General features: G+C 44.2%; 1 protein-coding gene across 1 annotated transcript; it reads left to right on the top strand.

The window, feature by feature from the left end:
• The first annotated feature begins 920 nt into the window (after positions 1-920).
• On the top strand, positions 921-22427 carry LOC111079071 (myosin light chain kinase, smooth muscle). Its single transcript, XM_022374078.2, has 9 exons — positions 921-1470; positions 15693-15783; positions 15884-16087; positions 18131-18368; positions 18429-18532; positions 19036-19188; positions 19269-19575; positions 19638-19815; positions 20981-22427. The coding sequence occupies exons 1-9, from the start codon at positions 1437-1439 to the stop codon at positions 22285-22287; spliced, it is 2616 nt and encodes an 871-aa protein (XP_022229770.2). The 5' UTR covers positions 921-1436; the 3' UTR covers positions 22288-22427.
• The last annotated feature ends 1172 nt before the right edge of the window (positions 22428-23599 follow it).

The following is a 23599-nucleotide window of genomic DNA, read 5'->3' as shown; positions in this document are numbered from 1 at the left end:
ATATTTATTAGGTAAGATTTATAATGTTTCCGAGTACAATAAAGTTGAATGGAAGTGCCAAGATCTTGATGGTTACCAATATGCTGGGAGAGAGGATATTAAAATTCCACTTCGCTTGCACCAATCGGTGTTGGCTTTATTTATCTCCTATAAGATTTACGAGTATTTAATCTGACTACTTGTATTTCCCTTCATATCAGTCAGTGCCCAGTATCAGCGATGGTCGCCTTTGTGATTGTGTGATGCAACGAGCAGTTATTCGCCGCATGGCCGAGAGACCAGACTCAGGTCCTAGCCAAAAACGTGACACAATCGCTGATGCGGCAACAAGTTGCGAAAAAGTGACAGCCTGTGAATAGGAAGAGGCATTAGATCTGCACATACAAGTAAGTATAGTGCATATATTGGTGCTGGGTGTTGCCAAAAGCGAGGCGCGATAGAAACTACACTGAATGTGCTAAACGACAACGGGGGAAAATGATTTTCACTCGCTTGCAAACACCAGCCGCAAACTGAGCGGAAAACCAGAGAGAAAACAGATAGATGGGGGAGCAAACAAATTGCTTTGCCATTTATTTTTATACGAGTACCAAAACAGACAAAACCCACAAATACTCGTGCGAGTACGACTGCGAGTGCATACTCGTATAGCTAGCTTTTGGGAGCGGAATCGAGTGAAGTTTAGGTGTGTTTGTGCGTTCTTATTTATAGATACATATTGAATGCTCGCGAGAGTCGATCGGCGACAAGTCGTGCCAACCGCAGGCCCGTGCCTCTGCCAGTTATCATCGGCCAAAAAAAAAAACATTTATAATGGAGCGCCAAGAGCGGCCACAAAGGAACACATATGCGAGTATTGGCAAATGGCAGAAGAAGAAGCAGCAGCCAGAGCAGCCAAAGCAGCCAAAAGCAGCGGCGAAAATGGCTCAAATCAAATAATGTGGGGCCAGGCCAAAACAGTTTGAGGCAAGGCGCTCGCTCGCGATGACACAATAGCACGCTGAGGCGCAGGCGAACGAATTTCGCGCTAATATCAAGCATACGCAACGTGGTGCGCCACCGCTGCCATCGGCTATAAATAAACAAAACGGCAAAAAGCAAACAATTCTTTTGTGCCATTTTTTAAGTGCGCAGAAAATACAAGAATCGGCCAAACGAAATATCCCAAATATTCATACAATATATTTGGAAATCCAGTCAAAAGTGAAGTGAAGTTGATTTGAAAATCTGAAACGCAAATGCGAAAATGTTCTAAATAAATTATAACAAGTGCCATTAAATATTGTAGATAAAAGCAAACGCATAAAGAAGCAAAAACCACAGACATTTGCGCCCGTGGAATACTCACAAATATTTGTTCGCAGCCAACGGAAAAGTGCAACAGCTTCAGCACGGGTCAACGTCTGCGGGAAGCCAGCGCCAGGGGACGCAGCAGCATGATCTACATTGATGACTCAGAGCCGGAAGGCGGTAAGTCCCAATGGCAGTCGACCAATTGGTGTGGCACTGCCACAAGAAAAGCCACCTAACGGAGCACTCCGATAACAGGCCAACAGAAAACCGGCCGCTGTCAGCGCTACGTATACGTGTTGTGTTTCATCGCTGATAAGGGTCGCCTACAGCGCCCGATTGCCAGCGGTTATCTGTAAATGTACTATATAAGGGGTTCTATCTTAGTATACTCGTGTATATGGCTCCCGATAAATGCACCCAGATAGAGAAGCCAGGGGACTTTTGCAATTATTGTAAATTATTTTCAAGAGCTCAACTCTATGACTCTTTCAATCAGGCTTCGCACAGTTGTTTCCTTTTCATTAGTACCTTGTCTGCAGTGCAGACCTATCCACAAAGCGAACACAATAAACCCTTAAATGCCAAACTGCAAATAGACAAATCAAATCAACACAAATCTATGGCTTAGCAGATGTCTCTGTTCTCTTTTGGCCCCACCCCAGCTATCAGTATCAGCGGATAACTACGCTTTAATAAAGGGCCAAAACAATAAACATTTTCGGCCCATCATGCTGATACTGATGCAAGACATTAACTTTTATGCACAGATAAAAACCAAACAGAACCAAACCAAACCGAACCGAACCAAACCTAACGGAGATCTGTTAAAATCAAGCTGTGAATGGTGAAAACAAATGCTTAAACGATTTAGCGCCGCATCCCAATGGGCGAGGAGGCTTTTAAAAATACATGAATTTCAATAAAATACGACAATGCCCGATACTGAATGCTGGGCCTCGGATTCGGATTCGGGTTGGGCAAGGCAATGGCATGGCGTGGCATGGCATCCCCCAAAAGGGTGTCCAGATAAGGCGGGACTGTGATCAGGAAACATTTGCGACGCCGTTTCCATTGTCAGAAACAATAAATTTCACGCATAAAACAAAAGAGAGGCCAAATAATTTCACTGTTTTTCTCCTTTTGCTTTCACTTTTTTTTTGCCATATTAAAGCTGAAATGAAAGCCAACGGGAAGTAGGAAAGTACGTAAGGGGCGATGAAGGATAAATGTCACACCAGATGAACGTTAAGAGAGAGACAGAGAATTGGGGGAGGAGGGTTGGCTTGTTAGTCAGTGGTAACAGTATCTGCCGTGGAGCCCAAAGACAAAGGACAGTCCAAAATCCCAAACTCCTAAAAAACGGAAACGGAAGTGTCAAGTAGTTGGACGAAGCGGGAAATGGTTAAAAGGGAAACGGCCCAAGGAAGGGGCAAAAGCATGTAGCATGAAAAATGGCAAACGGCGGGGCAATTCCAGAAATGAACGAAACCCAAAAAGAAAAAACTTCGACAGACAGCGAGGCAAAAACCACGCGTAACACGAGGAGTGCGACTGCAGTAGCAAAGGGAAGCGGCACGGGTTGTACGAGTATACCACACACAGAGGCGTCCTGATTTAGTGCCACCTACTCTCACATTGCCCCCCCCGCCTCCCATCGCAAGCCAACAAGAAAGAAAGAAAACGGAAAAGGGTTACGCGTCTCGTTTTCCCAGGCTGTTTTCCCCCAAATTGGCAAATAACAACAAACGGAAATACTTGTCTGCCTGCGGCAAAGGTGGCAGAAGGTGGCAAAAGGTGGCGGCAGGTGGTAACCTGACCGATTGGCCAACCTTTTCTGGCAAATTTTCACAGTTTCTTGTCACCCTTAGACATAAATATATTTTTGCTATATTTAGCATGTGTGTGTGTGTGTATTTCTAGGGTTTTTCTCAGCTGAATTATGTGCTAATGACACATAAGCTGATTTCTCAATTTCCTTTCCCCAAAACCTCTCTGCGTAGCGTAATTATCGGAATCTTCTCTGAGCTCCAGAAAAAAGGCGAGCTTTAATCAGGCAGGAAATGAAAGCATTCGTAGCGGAAATTACCAAACCGCAGATAAATTCAAATCGCTGGCATATATGTACATACATACTTAAATACGAGCATGTATTTATAATGAAAAAAATATATTGGATATTTTTGCCCATTCTGTTTATACGAATTCTGCTCAGATGAATCGTAAATCAAGCAAGAAAGACTTGAAACTGTGTATTATTTTTCGTGTATACTATTTTATAAATACAGTTGATTATTATAAAAATTTTCTATTGCGTGTTTTGGGGGGACGGACGATGAAACAGGAGGAGCAGGCATCGATATTGTATAAACATAAAAACCGAAATCTGCATAAAAATGCTGGCCAGCCACCGATTTCTGGCGTCATTAAATGAACAAAATGTACATATTTATACATAAAGAAAGAGCAACAGTGTGTACACGCTAAGAGAGAAGACTCTTCCATAGGAATATTGTTCTAAATTCAGCCATCATTCACTGTTTTGAAAAGGGGAAACATTTTTCATAGATTTTTTTACGCCGCCACCGAAAATATTCAAAATTAAATTTATATTTTGCCTTTAATTTTTCGTACTGCGCTGCCAAGGTGAGTGTAAAACAAACAGACGAAAATCGAAAGAATTTTCACATGCTGTCTTCAAAGTTACTCACCCTCCCCTTGCACCCGTCTCTCCCAAAGACCACAAACGCACAACGAGAGACTTTTGTATCTTGAGATACAGACATATGTACAAACATATATATATATATAATTGAGATAAATTTATTTTACGTCGCATTTCATGTTGAAGGTCGTTCGTTGCTATTCACTTCAGTTGACGTTGCAAATTCCTCGACTCTGCCTCATCGTGGCCGGCGCGGCGGGGTCTCTGTACTCTACTTTGTACGAGTTGTATATAAGGACTGTTTAATGGGATCTAGTCCATAAGCAATAGCCTCGATTTGATCATACGTATATCTATTTGTCAAGTAATTATGTAAATATTTCGCGCTTCCTGCTTTTGTTTGCTATTGTCTGATTTTTATTTTGAGTATTCCCAAATTCTGTGATTTTTCTTTGAATTCCCTAGTTTCTTGGCAACTACATATACTCGTACATATGTATGTGGATATATGTATATCCCATAGATATAGCTTTCTGTATATCGTGAGTGTGTGACTGTGAGTGTGCGCGTGCTGAGTACTGAATGAATGAGAATGAATGCGGTTATGTTTTTGTGATTTTGGCTTGTAACCAAAATTTCCGAATTTATGTTTCTCTCTCTGACAGCGATAATTTATTGAACCTGCTGGGACCAGGAAAATTAAAAGACTTTTTATCTGCATATACATATCTGCGGATTATAACATTTAAATAGAATATTTTATTCCAGCCGCAAGGCACGGCAAAGCAATTCGCCATAAAAGGAGCAGGCCAACAATTGAACATCGGTCTGTTTCTCTGGCCCCAACCATGTACATTGTACAATATCCAGTCGGATTCGTTCCATTCTTTGTTGCCGGGACATGCCTGCAGTGTTGTTTAAATTTTTAATGCAAAAGTATCTCTGGCTGCTGCTGGGACGGGACCGCAGCTGCAGGTGGAACTGGGGCAGCCGGGGCAGCATTAAAAATGCACATACGAGCGTGTGAACGAGTGCGAATGTGTATGATTATAACGCATACGACATGTGGCGCAGGAATGGCAGAAACAGATGGGGCGTGGACTGCCGCATGCTAAACAAATTAAAATAGCAATTTAATGTATTGGCAGGGCTGGCAGGGCTGGCAGGCAGACAGACAGACAGGCAGGCAGGCAGACAGGAAGCCTTGGTAAGATTGCATTTGCCAAATGCAAAACTAAACAAAAACTCTCTCCATTGGCAGAGGAATCCGCTTGTTGCAGCTCAATTTGCATGTATGGATGTAGTATGGATCGTACTTCGCGCCCAAAATGACAAACGGAAATTTCCATAATACAAAGCCCTTACCCCAGTTTCCTTCCAACGCAAATGCAACTGAAAATGTTATGCATGCGGAGGGGACGCTGCTCTGTCCTGCTCTGCTCAGCGAATATATCCCTCATCCAAAAAAAAATAATCAAAATTATGTAAATTATGCTTCTATTTACTAGCAGAGCAGCCGCCTCTTACATGCCTGTCGGGCAGGTCATTTCGCTTGCATTTCACGTCATCAGCCTCATCATCGGGCTCTGCTTTGCGTCATGGTGCTCTGTGTTCTGTAATTTCCATGTTGCCAATTGGACGATTTATGGCCTCGCCTAAATGCCACAGTTGCATTCATCAAAAATCGAAACTAGCCATCGAGTGCCATGCAATCAAAAGTCATAATCAAATGTGCGAAATTATAGCATTGCGTATGCGGCATGGGGCACGGCGCACAGGCGCGGCACACGACCCTTTATTCTATCGACAGTCAGGTTTAATGTAACGCTAAATTACTGCGAATTCTGTGCGATGTTTAATTGGAGACCAGTAACTGCATTTTAAATGCAATAACTTGCCGAGTGCTTGCCCCGTTCCCAAGCGGCATATCTCTTCGGGTAACCGCCTTTATGCAACCAAACAGATCGTTATTTGGCCCAAGCTTTGGCCCATTCCGGCTGAAATTAAATGAAACGCTATAAACTGTAACTGCGTTGAGGTCGGGCCAAGAGTAATGCGTCCGTTGGCGTCCAGCAAAGGGCTGCTTCCTCCGTGGAGCATGGAGCAGAGTGGAGCACTCACAGAGAATTATGGCTTACCGCTGCTGGTAATTACTGCTCAAATGATGCTCGACATCAAGAAACGCTGAAACCAGATCTCACACATTTACCCCCGTTTTCACACCTCCGAATATGTTGCTCCTGCCTCCTGGCTCCAACTCCACTCTGGCACACACTCATCAAGTTTCAGTTGGCTAAGGCTTTGCACACTCAGTATTGAGATTATTCCACAGCAACTCTATAGTTTGCCAGGACATCTACTTACATTGTTGACTAATTACTTACGAAAAATATTCAGTTCCATTCGCAATTAAATGCTGAAATGAATTTATCAATGATTTCTGTGCAACTCTTATTCCTCATCAACCAATTATCTTTTCAGAGGTTTCTGTAATGTAAGTCCTTACTTCTGAGTTGTTCATTCCCAAAAATATCAGCTTCCATTCACATACGAACCTGCAGCCTTAATTCCCCAATTACTTACTAAAAATATGAATTTTGAAGCCATTTGCCATTGTTCATCAAAGGTTTCTGTCGTAAAATCATAGATTTTTGATTTATTTATTCCTCAAAATATCAACTTTCAAACACTGCAGCTACACATTTTGTATGATTTCATATGTACTGTCTATGGAAATAATTTGTTTGTTGCATTTTTGGACCTATTGCTCATGTTATTAGCTGTAAATTCGAGCTTTGAATTGCCATCCTCTTCCATGGCCTGGTGGCCTGTTTAAGAACCTTTGGCTCTTTGGCTGGACATGTCATTGGCTGCAATCCACTGAATATTTGAGCAACGTCAGGCAGCGTATTGTATAAATAACCTCAACACCATTAAATTGTCAAACGTGCTGAGCTCTCTCGCTCTCTCTCTTTCTCTATATGTCTGTGGGTGTCTATCTAGATGTCTCTTTCCGTGTATGCTATGGCTGTATGTGTGGGGGTCTTTCAGTACCTCTCTGCATGTGGTAGATCCGCCCACGTAGCTGGCAAGTGCAAACTTTATTTAGAGATGTCAAACTGTCGCTCAGCATGGACACGATACATTGTGCAGGAACAGGTCTTCCGTGGTTGCCTTTGCAGTTTTACAATACGTGTCGAGGGCACTACACAACTGCGATACGGGACCCACATGCCCACGTGACAGTCCAGGAGCAGTAAATAAAGCGTTAAATTTTAACAAATTGTTGTCCGAAGCGCGTGCCAGCGCCACAGCCACACCGATGGCTGAGGGACTGTCATTGAATCGATGACCTTTCAATTACCTCTCATTTCCGTTGTTCTATCGCCACTCACCATTAGATTGGTAGCAATCCAATGTACCCAACTAAAAACCTGCATCTTGATTAATCGTTTTGTTTGTGGCGCGTTAATTGATTTATCTTGCTGCCTGCCGCAACTAATTTCCACAGCTGGCAAATTATTTATGGGCGCCCCAGCTCCCTCCCAACCACATCCGCTGGATGCACTTCCGCTTCATTTTCGACAGCCTTTTTGGCCGAGCCTTTGCATTCTGCACTTTACGGCTGTTATTCAATTATGTGCCCCCGAAAACAAATCCAATTCGATTTGAGTGCAAATATGTGTTCTCACTGTCATGGCACTGAATATTCTGGCGCTATCGGAATATTCGGTGCTTCTGTTGTAGCTGTTGTCTACGGCTGTTTAAAGCATCCGCAGCACTGCTGGCTCCGTTCTCCGCCCACCAAAAATGTGTGTCTGGCCTCGCCTTTGATTCATGCGACCATTGGCCTACACAAACACAAAAATACACACACACACACACACACACACCACACACATAGGTACACATTGTCTATAATACCTCTGTTATACCCCGCAAGAGAAGTGTGCTCTGTGGAAGCTATAAAATAAAAGCTGGAGAACACACACTTAAGGCCTGAAGACTTGTGTCGTGGCTGGCCAGATTAGAGGGTATCTATTAGTCCGGAACCTCGATTCTATAGTAACTTCTTTGTTTTCTCTCATTCAATTTGTTTTCGCAGCTGTTTCGACTTCGACTGTTTGTGCTCTTTGTTTTAAAGTGCTGCCTGTTTTTGGGTCAACTTAAATAAGAACTTATCGTAGTGTCTGAAAATGTGTCTGACAGATTTTATAGGCAATTGTTTTTCAGCAAAGTTATCCACAACTAAGTTAACCAAATGGGCCATTCAAAAGAGTCACAATTCAGGGTTTACTTGATGCTACGGGCGCCAAAATTCATCGAAAAACCGCATCAAAACAGCCGCGAAGCGTTGCATGTGACAGCGGCCGGGGCCCTTGTGGCCTTTGAGCACAACACTGCGTATACGCTATAAATTAATACACTTTGCAGAAGCTGCCAGGGCGAGCCAATAATTAACTAAGCGCCATCTCTAGCCACATCACCATGGGACGCATCGTTCATTCACATAATGTCTGGAATGGATGCTATGCTAACGAGTCGCCAGCCCTCTCCGCCCTTAAATTACACGTATGAGTCATTAAGAGCAGCGAAATGGGAAATGGAAAAGAAAAAACATACATACATGCAGGAAAATATGTAGATGTGGCAGGAGAGGGACAGGAGTTGCTCATTAAATTAATTAAATGCTGATAGAAATGCTCCGAATGGCCTGAGACATTCGCACAGTTTAGCAACACAAAAATTGGAATTTTCGTCTCTTGCCGCGGTACAAAATTGTGGTTTTAATATCATTTTGTTGCATAGACGGGTAGAAAGTTTTTAATGAGTTCATTGCGGTGAGCATCGTTAGTCTGGCTGAAAATTGTTTTGCATTTAGTTGCGGCTGTTGCTGTTGCTGCTGCCACGTCACCTCTTCCTTTCATTCCCAGACAAGCCACACAAGCCAGCAAAACGAGGAAAAAATCCTTAGAAGAAGCTGGGATTTTGCAGCAGAACGAAACGGGCCTTTCTTCGGCCCAACTCTGCCCTCTATTTGTCTTGGCGCCTGTCTGCAGTCTGCATCTGCAGTGGGCTCAGGCTTTGTCCCCAGGCCCATTGTTGAACTTTGGAATTGGCTTGAAATTGCTGTGCCCACATCGATCAATTAGCATTGTGTCTGCTGATGTCTTCTGCTCCTGCATGCTTCTGCCTGTAATGCAGCTTTGAATACGTTTAAATTCAGCACTTAAAGCATTGCTGCTGCTGCTGTGGATCGACTTTCGGTGATTAAAACTGAAAACGGAATGGATGAATTCCCACACACACATACACGCAAATATCTCGAATGGCAGTGCTGATTATAAGCGCGCAAGGAGCTCACCAACACACAGCCAGGCGGGAGATTATGTGTGTGCCCACAAAAGCCAGCGTAATGAATGTGTAAAAGGATAACCAGAGAACCGGAGAACCAGAGAACGAAGGGCAAAGGAGCGGGAGTGCATGAATGGGCGAGGACAACCGCAAAGCGTTGGTAAGAAACAATTTAAGAAATGCGAGTGGGGCACATATCGGCAACACACACGGCGTATGCGTGTTGTGGCCATGATAATTGAAATGCATAGAAATAACTCGCTTAAAAAGTGAAATGAGAACCCCAATTGAAAGCGGAATTGAGGGTACCACCAATGGCACTTGCATACAAATTCTCTAATGCTAATTTCATTATGCAAAAGCAGCGAAAATTAAATGAAATAAAATAAAATTGCCACTTCCAAGGAAAATTAACTTAAAGCCATAAAAAAAATCATCCAAAATGAGAGAGGAAAAGACGGTCGACATCAGTCTCTCGCATAAATTTTGAATGGCAATTGCCCAATTAAAGAGTGTGCCACAAAAGTGCGCTGCATAAACTGGAAATTGGCTGCGGGTGGTAGGGCTCTCACCGGGCTGGTGGGTAGTAGTGATGGTGATGGTGGTGGTGTGGTGGTGCCACCACTTGTCACTGCATTAGAGGAGAGCTTAACGGGGAGGGGGAGTGGGCCAACCATCCACCCACACAGCCTGCCACTGAGACAGTGCCTCCCACTCTCTCTCGCTGTCGCACTCGCTCTCCCTATCTCCTGTGCGTTCCTCTTGATGGCTTGTACGAGTAGGGGGCATTCTCAGAGTTTCCTCCCCACTGATTATTATTTTTCATTTTTCCATAACGATTTTCGTTGTCCCTCCATCCGCACCGTGAGTTGTCGCAGCGGATTTACGCATGGCATGCAAACCACATTGACGCAGGCAAAAAATGATGAAGATGAATTGCCTCGTTGTCGAGATACAGAGCCCGAACAGGGGATACCGATACGTATTAATACGCATATACATATATCTATAAGCGACAGGACAGGGATATATGCATGTACGTTCGATATTGATTTGGGTCCCCTTTCTGTGCCCTGTTCGTGTTTTATTTAAATAAAAAATTCTGCATTTAATTTGGCAACTTTTTCTTGTCATTTATCATTTATTGAGTTTGTTTTATCTGCAAACATTTAACGCATCCAACGTATCCATTCGGTTGTGAGAAATAAATTGTCTGTTCTGCCTTCGCTTTTCACTAATCGGAGGCGGCTCTATGCGAAGATATGATATGGATCGATTCTGGCTTAAGTGGAAAATATTTTGGTCTGGAGCCGTAGAAGGTGACAGAAACGGGAGGTGCGGGGTTTGTAAGGACAAACTTTTAATTGATCAATTGTGTTCAAAATACATAAAACATTTACATAAATAGGTATAAATATATGTACAAAAATCACAGAAAGTGTTAGATCCAATTAAATCCATTGACTTCAGTCCTTATCAGTCTTAGAATAAACCTTTAAAAAATCTAGTAAAGAAATTCTTCTCAATAGATTTTAAGCGCAGTTCGTGCTGTGCAACTGCTGTCTATGGAACTGATGCCACTCTCATTTTGTGGCCAGGCAAACAATAAGTGCGGGATGTTTATGAAAAGCACTTCCGCCTCTATCCCTTTCATTTATGCATGACCATTTGATGTGCCATGTGCATATGTGACTGTGTGGCAAGTTCCGTGTAATAACCAATTTGAAATGGATGGCAGGGAAGGCTTCAGCAGGATTCTACGAAAACTTTTCATTTTTTTTTTAATTTTCCCACCACATATACCATCCCGCCGTCTCTCCCCCACTTTGGCCGTTCTCTGCTCTCTCGCTCTTGGCAGCCACTTTGGCTGATTAAAGTGCAGAGACATGCCCGCAGTAACAGCAGCCCCAGCAGCCCCAGCAGCCCCAGTAGCAGCAACAATAACCAGGCGAATATCTGTTAGCAACTGTACGAACAACAACTGTTCGCAACAGTTTTCACCATCGTTTGCCATTAGTCAGGCCCACGTCATCAGCCATTAAGAGTATTTTTTAGCCTGGTCGAAGCACACAAAGAGCAAGAGTCAACAAAAAGAACTGCTCGCCGAAGAAAGAAAGGCTGTCTTGGGCAGGCGAGGCTGTAGATACCCTTCCAGATTCCCTGTTGCCGTTTCAATGTGCAGCGTGAAGAAAAGAATGAGATATCTTTGATTAAGCAGATAGCCAATGACACACATTCGGCTGGCTACCTTAATGTTCATATTTATATACTCCCAGACAGCTTGCAACTTCTTGGAAATCGCAATATTCATTTCACCTATTTCCATAATAGAAAATCAAACAAAAGCTGCACAAGACACGCAGCACTTCAAAGACTTTTACTGTGACTGCAGCCCGAGCTAAAAGCATCTTTCAGGATGATTTTGCATATGATTTAGGTTGGGAAATATGTTCATGAGTAACACACCTCTGAGTGCCTTCCATGTACGGGTACATGGTCATAGGTGCTCGCAGAGCCTGGCCGTTAAATTGCTTTGCGTCTGGCCTTTCCGAATACGAATGAATGGCCCGAAGGGCAGGACGCTTAAGTTGTTCGCATAAAAAGTGTTATTAAAAGCGAATGGAAACAATGAAGAAATGCCATCCTCAAACTTGGTTCGCTTCCATGCCCCGGCCGGCACTCATATTAAAATGCCAACGCGTCTCGTCTGGCTCGTGGTTGTGGTTGGGGCATATGCGCACGGGGGGCGTATGCGTATTGTGTGGCACATTGACATCCAACGTTTGATGTGCAACAGTTTGCAACGCGTGTGACGCGTTTTTTCATTGCTAAATTCAAGAGTCTTCAAATTGTGTTATTAAAATATTTTCATTACGCGCATTATACCAAAATAATGGCAGCAACAAATTGCAGCCACAAATCGATGGCGTGGGAGGAGAACCAGGAAGAAGGAAGACATTCTTCCTTTGGTTTCATTCTTTTTTATTCCATATTAATATCAAAGTCAAGGCAACAGTTGCCAAAATGAGAAGAGCGAAATGAAAATTGAGGATTGGTGGGATGACTCGTGGGACATGACAACCGAAGCGAAGGCAAATCAAAGAAAAATTTGCTGATTTTCATATCAGAAAAAATTGCCATCGTTGGCACAAAAAATCGTTTGCCATTTGCATTCGCAGCAGGGGCAGTGGAAGTGGAAGTGGCACTCTATTCAATGAAAAGTGAACATGAATATACCATCTCTCTCTCTCTCTCTCTCTCTCTCCTGCCTCTCCATCTCTATAGCTGGCATTTTTATTGATATTGTGCATAAATTAAGTTTATAAAGTTTTTTGAATTGAATTTGCAACGAGTTGCACTTTCGAAAACCTCCCATGCATTGAGGCATGTGGGAAAAAAGAAGGGACAGCGAGGGAAATGGAGAGAAAAGAGAGAGCGCTGTAGACAGAAACGCTTAACGGTAATAAGCTGGTTAAGAGTTAAGTGTTGTCTGACACACAGTTCAAGCTGCACAGCAAACAAGTGGGAATCCATTTGGCAGGAATTTAAGTTGAAAACTTAAACACACAGCAGCAGTGTAAAATCAAATACACATATGGATGAATATAAAGCCATTTAATATACTCAGATCTCTCTCTAATGGAGAGCCACGTAGCCATCCATATTAATTCCAAAGTTTTACATTTCATATCCTTTTTTTCTCAGTATATCGCTTCAGAGTCTTCCCGTTCGCAATAGCGCTCCATATTATATGCAGATCGAGAACATCTCGCAGCTTAATGGATGTGGATGGCTGTGGTGATGCTTTGGCAACTGAAATTGATTTACGAAAAAACACTTCAAACGGCTCAGGTCCAATTTCGATTGCATTCGTGCTTGTGCGCTGGCTAGACGGCCCACAGCCACCCACCCCGTTCGCCCCTTCCGCCGCATGGCCATTTTGGCGTGTCGCATATGGGTTTCCCACCCCTCCACCCCTCACCGCACTCATGCTCAGCACCGCCTTGATGATAAGCGGTGGCAAGTACAGTGCAGTGCAGTGCAGTGCCATTGCCAGGCGAGAGTCGATATAAATTCATTTATTCATGAGCTCGAACCAGGAAATGAATGTGAGCCACCTGCACCCCCCCCCTCCCACCGTCGCGAGTGTGAGTGTGAGTGTATAGGAATGCGAATGTGAATGTGTGAGTCTGTGTTTGTGCATAATATATGAGTGCTTGTCTACGGCTATGGTGCAACTTTATGAGGGTCGTGGTGCGATTTATGAAATACGTATTTCGTTTTCCACTAAATGCAATGAATTATGGGTCCAAAGAGTTTTCAACTTTCCTCAAAACTTCCAGCCATGGCACTGGTTGATGTTGATTGGAGGAAGAGTCCCTGCAGGACCTCTTCAATTTTCTTCTCTAATGCAAGTGTTTGGGCGTGTTTGCCTAAACTTAAATTGTGCGCATTATTGGCAGAGTGCACTCAAATGCATTCACATGCACATTCACATACACATACAGACTCTCTCTTGGGCGGCAGCAGACATGCATAAATTGACGCCAAAAACCGTTTAAAACGAAATCCAAAAAGGAGGAAAGGAGCAGCAAGGCGAGGCGAAGCAAGGCAAGGCGTAGCGTGGCATGGCGTCAAGTCTCAGCATTCGCTGCAAACGCATGCGAGAGACTCAATGCGCACAAACAGCAAAGAAACTCACAGAGATATACACATGCCTCTACCTCTGCCTCATCCTCCATTTCTATTCACAGTAGACACTCAACTTTCACTTTGAATTTGCCAAGTTTGTGCTCGAGAAACACACACCCCCCGCCTGCGCATGCCACACCCAGCACCACTCCGTTCCATGCATTTTGCTTCGATTTTGCAAAAGTCTTTTCCCTTTGACTTTTGCCCCTGCCTGGTCCTGCCCAGTCCTGCCATGCTACTGCCTTTGATTTTAAGGATTTATCATGTCTCCCATAGCATACTTATGCGCGCCATTTACATATTAATGGGACAGACACAGGCACGGACAGGATCCAGATCCACCAGATGACAGCCTTCATAAGTGCATCATGCGTCGTGCGTCGTGCAACGTGCGTCGTGCAACAGCAAGTGCTTTACTGACTTTTCTTACTCTACTGTCTACTGCCTCCTTCCCCTCCAGCGAATTATCAATAATTCAAATTGCACATTTCGGAACTCGACTGATTTCTGTTTTCCTTCTTGTTGAAGGAGAGAGCTCTGGGAAATCCCCATGGATTGCCAATATTCTGGTCAAGTGTCAAGTGGGAATCTCCTTGGGCTCGGGCTGGACAAATATGGCGAAATATGCCCACACTCATACTCACATATTCATCACTGTATTCACAGTTGTTCACACACAAACACACATCCATGTGTACCCGACTCGTCACTCTTGTTGTCCTCGTTTCGTTGGATACTCCTGGTCCTGGTCCTGCACAAACTCAATTGAATAAAGTCATTTTTATTTGTTTGGCAACTTGCAGACAGACATTCATACATATGTACATACATATATGTATACTTATTCGAACATACAGCAAAAAACAACAATAAGGAACGAGTTGAGTTTTGAAAAGGGTTTCCTCCCGAACACAGTAAACTGTCTGCAATATGTCCTGCGATAGACGAGTATCCGACAAGCACAATCTGTTGTTGAGCTGTCAGACAGGCCGGCCCACTGCCACTGCCAGTGCCACAGCCAGTGGCAGTCCTTCATAATAACCGATATGAAATGCATTCTGGTAAAGACGAACAATGAAAATGATTGAAATATTGGAAATACGGGCACCGTACTGGCTACTGGATCCCCAAAGAGCCACACATCCTTGGCCACCCATAACGCACAATCTAGTGGAGTGAGTGCAGCACGAAAGTGAACAACAAATTTAATCTAAATCCGCAAATTAAGTGCAAGCCATCAAATCAGACAGTCGTTCGTAGACCTTATCTAACCAAAACATTTCCAGCCATAACCATAAGCCATCGAGCATGTCAATCTATGGCATTCTGCTGATAAATCACTGATAGTGGGGATTTTCCATGGATTTCCATGTTGGCTCTGATGAAATCTATTTCCGAGAAGTGCAGACTTTTATATAGTTAAAAACGTTATAAAAGTGTCAAGGAAAAATAAACATAATTCCATGTCCGATACAGTTCAAAAAGTTTTCCCATTCATCGAACTTTAACCCAGGGTCTGCAGCATTGGGCAGACTCCACAGAGGTGCCTACTACATACTACTACTACTCGTATGAACTCTGCAACTTGTTGTTTAATATGTATTCCCGTAGTGCTGGCCTAGCGCATTAGCATATATTGATTGCTTGATTTTGATTAACATAGCACTGAAACCGATGCTCTCTTTTGCAGTTCTGGAACCGGTGTTTCCTATGCGCGATGTGACCATAAATCGCAATGTCGATGCCCATAAGCTGTTCGATGTGCTGGGCGAGGTGGGACGGTGAGTACCTCTGCATCGAGATGATGCCCGATCTGGGGGCCCGAGCGCCCAGTGTGGCTGGTCGATAACTAATCCCTCTCCACCCTCTCTGTGTGCGCAGGGGAAAGTTCGGGACGGTGTACAAGTGCAGGGACAAGACGAACGGCCTGCAATTGGCCGCCAAGTTTGTGCCCATACCGAAGCGCGAGGACAAGCGGAATGTGGAGCGAGAAGTGGAGATTATGAATTCGTTGCAGCATCATCTCATTATACAATTGTATGCGGCATACGAATATCAGAAAATGATGTGCGTCGTCCTGGAACTGTAAGGAAGCGCGGCGAACTGTGCCCGACCACCAAGCCGTTGAAAAATGGCTTTATGAATGTGTTGATTTTGCCTTGTTTGTTGTTCGTCTCTCGGTGTGTGTGTGTGTGTGTGTGTTTCTCTCTCTCCCCATCTCTGCCTCTATGTTTTGATCTCTTTGTGTTTGTCATTCAGTGTTCTTGAAGTTTTGTTGTTTGGTCCCCATTGGATGTTGGCCACATTGTTGCCGCCGGCATACAATATCTTGCAATCAGTGGGCAATGTGCATAAAATGCGATTTACACGTACGCACATTATCGTAAACCAGTAAACTTCTCACCCACACAAACACACTTGCCAATGCTCAGCACTTTACGCACACACACACATAGAAAACCTTGAGCAACAGGTTGTCCCTTTCTAGCATTTATATGAATTTATAACAACTTTCATTGGGCCCGCGACTTTGGGTCGGACAAAGTTTCCTTTTCTTGTTTGCTTTTTTTTTGTGTTCCTTTTCTTTTCTGACACGGGTTGCGGGTCCTCGTTCGGGTCTCCAATGGCCCATAAAAACATTTGAGCCAGGTGTGTTGGCACTGATTAGTCCACGGCCTTGACCCACATTCCCCCCCCACCCACAACATAAATTGTGAAAAACAATGGCCAGGCGAAACAATTTCATTTTCATAGACATAGACATATGACAACACCAAGACAATGCAACCAAAAAAATGTCTTCTTCAACTTTAATTAATTTTCAGGCAGAACTGCAGTTGTTCAACATTTTGTTGTCTCAGCTGCTGCTGCTGCTGCTGCTGCTGCTGCTGCTGTGCTGTTCATCCCCGAAGTCTCGTCCAAAAGCTAATTGTTGACTTGTACTGTGTGTCCTGGCATATTCATAATACCATAGAATGTTTTTGCATGTACATATTGTACGTATATTTTCCCAAGACAGGACAAAACTTCTTCAAGCGTTGACATTCGCCCAGTCCGAAAATTGTTTATTCATTTTGGGCCTTCACAAAATATACAGTTTATGACAGAGTCCGGCTCGGTTTCCATTAGGCTAATGTCTGCCGAAGACTCTGCTACAAAAAAGGGGGCAGAAAATGAAAAGGAAAACATAAACTGAAACTGAAACAATCTCAATTTAACTAGATTCGAATGTCAGTGCCATTGTAACTATATAAATATTTAAACATGTACGAGTAGTCTGGCAAATATTCTCCTTTGCATTCATCCTGACAGCCATTGAGTTCCGTCAGGGAAATGACGACACAAAGCAAGCCGAAAATCATACGGATAAGAGTCTTAAAGGATTTTCTCGATTGACTGGACGTCATTTTGGGTTTTTATGATGATGCAATTTTAATTGAAATCGCCCCTTTTCCCAGTGAAAGTTCACACACATAGAATTAAGCCACACAAAATTCAAATATGATATACATACTCGTATGATTCATAAAGTTCAGTCTTTGGCTGCAAAACCTATTAGATAAATTGTGCTCCCTATCACTATCAGTGAGGGTTCCCTTCTCATTCAAATTGAATTAACTCAATTGCTGATTGAAGAGCATCAACGAACAAAAACAATACCCGACAAATGTTGGGGAACTGTTGGCTTTTCCACCGCTCGTTTGTACCAATTTGAAGCATCTGATAGGCGGGTTTTGTGTTACCTGCGACGGAAAATTCAAATATAAAGTGGAATTTGGCGAGCGCACGAACATAATTCCCTCCGTATCAGATCCGTATCAGATCCGTCTGCTGTTGGTTGATGCTCTTCACTCGTGTCCACATGGGATGGATGCTCATGGATTATCTGATTTTCGTGTTGTGGCAGGGCAATCGATACTCTTGTAAATAACATATTTAGAGACTAGAGTGTGCCAGGTAAGGCGATTGATTATAACCGGACCTAAACACTTCCGATCAGGTGGGGCACACTAAACCAAAGACCTTAATCTGTGCATGAGTTAAACTGTTTATGCATGAAGCTTTTTATTCTGTTATCTGCTGAGCCCCGAAGATTGCCATTAAACTGAACTTTCTCTGCTTCCGCAGCATCGAAGGCGGCGAACTCTTTGACCGCGTGGTGGACGATGAATTCGTCCTCACTGAACGCGTCTGTCGCGTCTTCATCCGCCAGGTGTGCGAGGCCATGGCCTTCATTCACGGCAATGGCATAGTCCATCTGGATCTGAAGCCCGAGAACATCCTGGTGCTCACACAGAAGGGAAACCGCATAAAGATTATTGACTTTGGACTGGCACGCAAATTCGATCCGGACAAGCGTCTCAGGGTGAGTCTTCTATACCTTCTTAAATCCAGCATCTTCAATAGCAAACTTGCTCTTTTTTAGGTGCTCTTTGGCACACCCGAGTTCGTGGCTCCGGAAGTGGTGAACTTCGATTGCATCTCCTATGGCACGGATATGTGGAGCGTCGGTGTTATTTGCTATGTGCTGTAAGTTCAAAAAGATGGGGATACATTTTAAGAGAGGGTTAAAAGTAGCATGAATCGGTTCATCATTTCATGTGGCTGGTTAAATTAAGGCCTGCGGGGCATATACATAGAATCATCTTCGCGCCCAATTTTAGCCTTCGTACAATTATTCCATTATTCCTGGTAAATATTTTTGAAACATTTATCGCCAGTGAAGCAATTACAAAATTTAATCAAGACTTGTCCCTGTATCTTAGGGGTTTGTACGAAAACTAATTAAAAATTTGTGCCAGCCAAAAGTGGAATAATCAAAGGGAGAGTCTCCGCTGCAACCCACCCCTGTCCCTCCACTCAGCATCCCCCAATGCAGTGCGAGAAAATTTAATTTAGTTAATTAAGTGTTGGCTCTTGTGTTTTTTTATGCGTTTATTTATTTTACTTACGCTGCTTTTACATTTCATGTTTATTGACTTTTCCACACCCATCGTGCCATCCTGCACACACACACACATATGATGGTACAGCATCTCGGGTCTGTCGCCATTCATGGGCGAGAACGACATTGAAACAATGTCAAATGTAACCATCGCGAAATACGATTTCGAGGATGAATGCTTCAATGGAATATCCCCGGAGTGTCTGGATTTCATAGCCAAGCTGCTGGTAAAAGACTTGAGGTGGGTGCACTTTTCCCTGCTCCTAATTAGAGTCTAGTCATAACCGCAAATCCCCATACCATGCCTACCTACCCCTCTAGCACCCGCATGACAGCCGCAGATTGCATGAAGCACAAATGGCTCCAGCAGCGGGCGACCGCGGCAGCCACCCCAATAGCGAAGGGAGCCTCTTCGGCGTCGAAGACACGCCTCAAGTCGCAGTCACCGACACCAGCCGCCTCCGAGTCCTCCGAGGAGTCCACAGAGACCATCGAGGATGACGACGACGACGTCGTCGTAGAGGGGAAAGTGGAAGCGGGGGAGAGCGTAGGAAAGCAGGAACAGGACCAGGACCAGGACGAAGAGTGCGAAGAGCTTGCGAAGCTCTGCAGTGCCGTAGACCTGGAGGTAAGTAATGGGACAGCGGCAAACCATGTGTCATATTCCACACGCTATTCCTTTTACGGCAGAACAAAGAGCTGGATGCCACCAAGGATAACCTGAAGAATTTCATTGTGCGGTGGGAGACGCATCCCAACAGTCCGTATGTCTTCGATGTGGAGGGCAATGTGATTGCGCCCCTAAACGAGACGAGCTATCCGCACCCGCGACGACCCCATGGCCAGGACAGCATCTCCTCGTCCCGAGGTGAGTACTGCCGTGGCGGCGGCTCCCAGCGGCAGCGCGACCGGCATGCCCTCATCCATGGCAAATGATGGTTGCATCCACATCCACAGCCACAGCCGCCAAATGCCAAATGCAAATGCAACTGCATCCTGCATACTGCATCTGGATCTACTCTGTAAATTACACGATTAACTTGTCAAACACTAATTGTTGTTCTTAACGTGAATGTGAACCAGGTTGGCTCGCTGAGAAGCGCATAGAAAGGCGCCCTGCTCTCTCCTCTCTGCTATACTCTACTCTTCACTTCTGTCTCTCTTACTTTCTATCTCGCTATATCCTTCACTGTGTTAACCCCACGTCTATTCTGTGTGTTTTTGCGAGAGCGGGAGGGCCAGCATGCCAGCCAGCCAGCCAGCCAGCCAGAACTGTTGTTAATCTTTAAGTAACTGTAGTCCTAAGCAAAGGTCTGGCATCCTTGTAGCGGATACCGCCTGTATTAACCATTTTGACACTGTGATAATGACAGCCACTGACAAAAACAACCAAAATATGTCCAAAATATACTTCAATTTGAATACAGAATACCAACAACAAGCACTACTCTACTTCTCTGTACTTTGTTCGAGCCACGCAGCCATATGCCAATCCACTCTGCCACTCTGCCACTCTTCCACTTCCAATCCCCCTTCAATCCTCTCCACTTCCAATCCCAACCGAAATCCCTCAAAAACTTACCCCGATCCTAGGTCAGACATAGATCAACATACTCGTACATAGCCAAAGTTTCTGGTCTGCCAGCCAGGTAAGCCCAACGATACAAATCCATAGAGATCCATCATCCACAGAGATCTCAGCAACATTCCAATATCAGCCTCATGTTCATTCGTTTTGTTGTCCTTCAGGGAAAGGTTCCTTCTTTTTGAATACACAAACTAACCCCATTATTGTCTCAATGAATTGTGTAAAACGAATATCAAACTCATTCCATTTGGATAAAATACGATCAAGAAAACTCTGGAAACTCTCTACCAATGTCGGGATCATTTTATACAACTCTCTTAACCCGAAAGCATGAACTAATTCCGTGTCTAAGCACTTCATGTACAAATTAAACGTAAACTAACCCTCTATGTATATGTGCCACTTTGGATCACCGAATTCTACTAAAAGCCTTCTCCATTTGCAGTGTGTTCGCCCTCGCCCTGCGAGTCGATAGCCACGATGACGGACGACGAGCAAGGCGATGGCGATGGCGATGGTGATGCCGAGCTGCAGGACGAGGAGGAGTCACCGGGGGGCGACAATGAGAGCCCCAGCTCCGTGTCGACGCCCATCAATGAGTCGCGCGAGAAACTCTTCCCGGCCATGGGCTCCTCCAACCCGGCCACGCCCACGCCCCAGCACCTGTTCAACGAGAACTTTGACGAATTCTCGGGCAGCGAGTCGACGGCCCAGCAGCAAAGGAGCATGAAGAGCTATCTGCACACATTCGATCGCCGAAACTCGGACACCACCTACCTGCTGGGGCGACGCAGCTCCGGGGAGCGCGTCAATCTGGCTGACGAGATCCGCAAGCTCTCTGACCATCTGCTCATGCTGGCCGATATCAATACGAAGCTAGGGGACTCCAACAACAAAAACAACAACAAGAACAGCGACACCAATGAAGCATCTACCCCTGCCTCGCCAGCTGCAGCTGAGAGCAGTTCCAGCCGCACCTCCGAGACGAGCCAGGAGGGAAACAAGTGGACCAGCCGCACGACCAGCAGCAGCAGCTGGAACCGACCCACGCCCAGGGGCGGACTCCTCAGTGCTGCCAGCAGCAGCAGCCAGCGCCACGCCACCTCCGACGATGGACAGGGCCAGACCAAGGTCAGTTCGCTGTCCGTGCGCCTGCAGCAGTCCATCGAGGAGACGCCGAAGCTGAGCAACGGCAACGGTAGCGAGAGCACCTGGTCCAAGTCGCAAGTGCAATCCCTACGCAACCAGTCCACGATGAGCACGATGAGCAGCTCCAATACCCGGAGCAGCACCTCAAGCCAGCAAGTACAAAAGTCCTCAGTGGCCTCCACGTCCAAGGTAATCTCCAGCAGCAGCAGCACCACCACGAGCAGCAGCAGCAGCAGCAATAGCCATCACATGGTCACTGAATCGGCCAGCAGTCGTCGGGCAAAGTTCCGCATCAATCAGATGAGCCGCGACGTGCCCGTTGGACTGCCCGACACGCACCAGATGGTGAATCTAGAGGAGGCGGCAAACACCACCAAGGACTGCCTGCTGCATCTCCTGGAGAAGTACAACGAGACAAAGATACGCAACCCCATGGCACGGCATCAGAGCATCAGCGTGGACTGGCATATGAGCGACAATCTGGAGTACCGATCCATGAGCTCCATCAATGCCTTCTTCCAGCGGCACAACCAAACCAATGCCGGTGGCCATAATGTCAAGCACATACAGGCCCAGCTGGAGGAGAAGGCGGCGGGGAAGTAGACGCAGCCACACTCCAGACTCCACTGTGTATATATTCAGATATATATATATATATATATGTATGTACTATACCAAATATCGGCTAATGCGAGTGCTTATCTAGTTAAACGAACCTAGTTAAAATTACTACTCTGCAAATGAAACAAAGATTAATATTTATGTATTTGTTGTAAGTAATAAATCAAATAAAACTATTGAAATAAAATGAAAATTATGCAAATTTTGTGCTCTTTCAAGGAATCCTATAAAACATTACAAATTCAAGGCAGGAGAGCTTCCTGTTGAACTTGTTCTAAAAGTGTAATAGTCACAAGATAAAGAAATGAATATGAGTTGGAATATTATCAGTTAATGAATCGAAGGATATAGTAGACAGATAGTCGTCTGTTTATATTAAATTCTTGCAACAAAATTGATTCATCCACTCCTGATTCATGTAGCAGGAGTAGCACATTCTCTTTCCACAGTTCCTTAATATCTTCTTTAAATATTTACAATTTTAAGCTTTCAAGCTGTGAAAATTAATATTCAAAAATACAAACTATTTTTACTACCGACTAAAAAATCAAAAACAATTTATTGCGATAAAAAAAAAAACAAATATCAACTTATAAATTGTACAATGTTCTATAAATATACCTACTACATAATACGGCTAGGGGCTACCACTACAACCAAAACGATGAATAGGAATTATAATCAATAACAAGCAATAACATGTAAATGATTTTGTGGATTTGCGGACTGTCTGTCTGTCGGATTTGTCACTTTTGGAAAAAGAACATTTTCTGTATTTTATATTCCTGTTTCACCATGATATTGTTTTCGTGTTTATCTGTTTCTGTTTCGTGTTTCGTGTTTTGTGTTTTTGTTTTCTGCTTTTTGTTTTATTGAAGTATGAGTTGTGTATATGGTAATTATACATCTATACATATAAATATTAGGAGAATACTTTGGATTTTGTTCTTAGTTAGGCCTTAGGAGTAGGTGGTTTTGTATAAATGTTATGAAGAATAGGCTCTGCCTATGTGTATAATAGGTTCTAGATAGTATCTACTTTTTGTACATAATAGTTGTAGGCAAAACTGTTTTCATAATTTGCCCCAGAGATCATGGCAAATCATAAAGACATTTTACCATTGGTTAAGAAATGAGAGCATCGAAAATTTGTGGGAATTTGGCCTCAATTCCCGAATCAGGGATGGCCAAAAGCCCAGACATTTACGCACTTAATCAAGGTTTGTTTTTTTTTGCTTTTTCCACTGGTCGAATTAAGGACAATGTTAGTTGGCCAAACAAAAGCGAGACAGCA

The sequence above is a fragment of the Drosophila obscura genome, unplaced genomic scaffold (genome assembly GCF_018151105.1).
Source record: "Drosophila obscura isolate BZ-5 IFL unplaced genomic scaffold, ASM1815110v1 contig_25, whole genome shotgun sequence".
NCBI lineage: Eukaryota > Metazoa > Arthropoda > Insecta > Diptera > Drosophilidae > Drosophila > Drosophila obscura.
The sequence above is the reverse complement of the archived record's forward strand: the minus strand, read 5'-3'. Positions and strand labels throughout refer to the sequence as shown.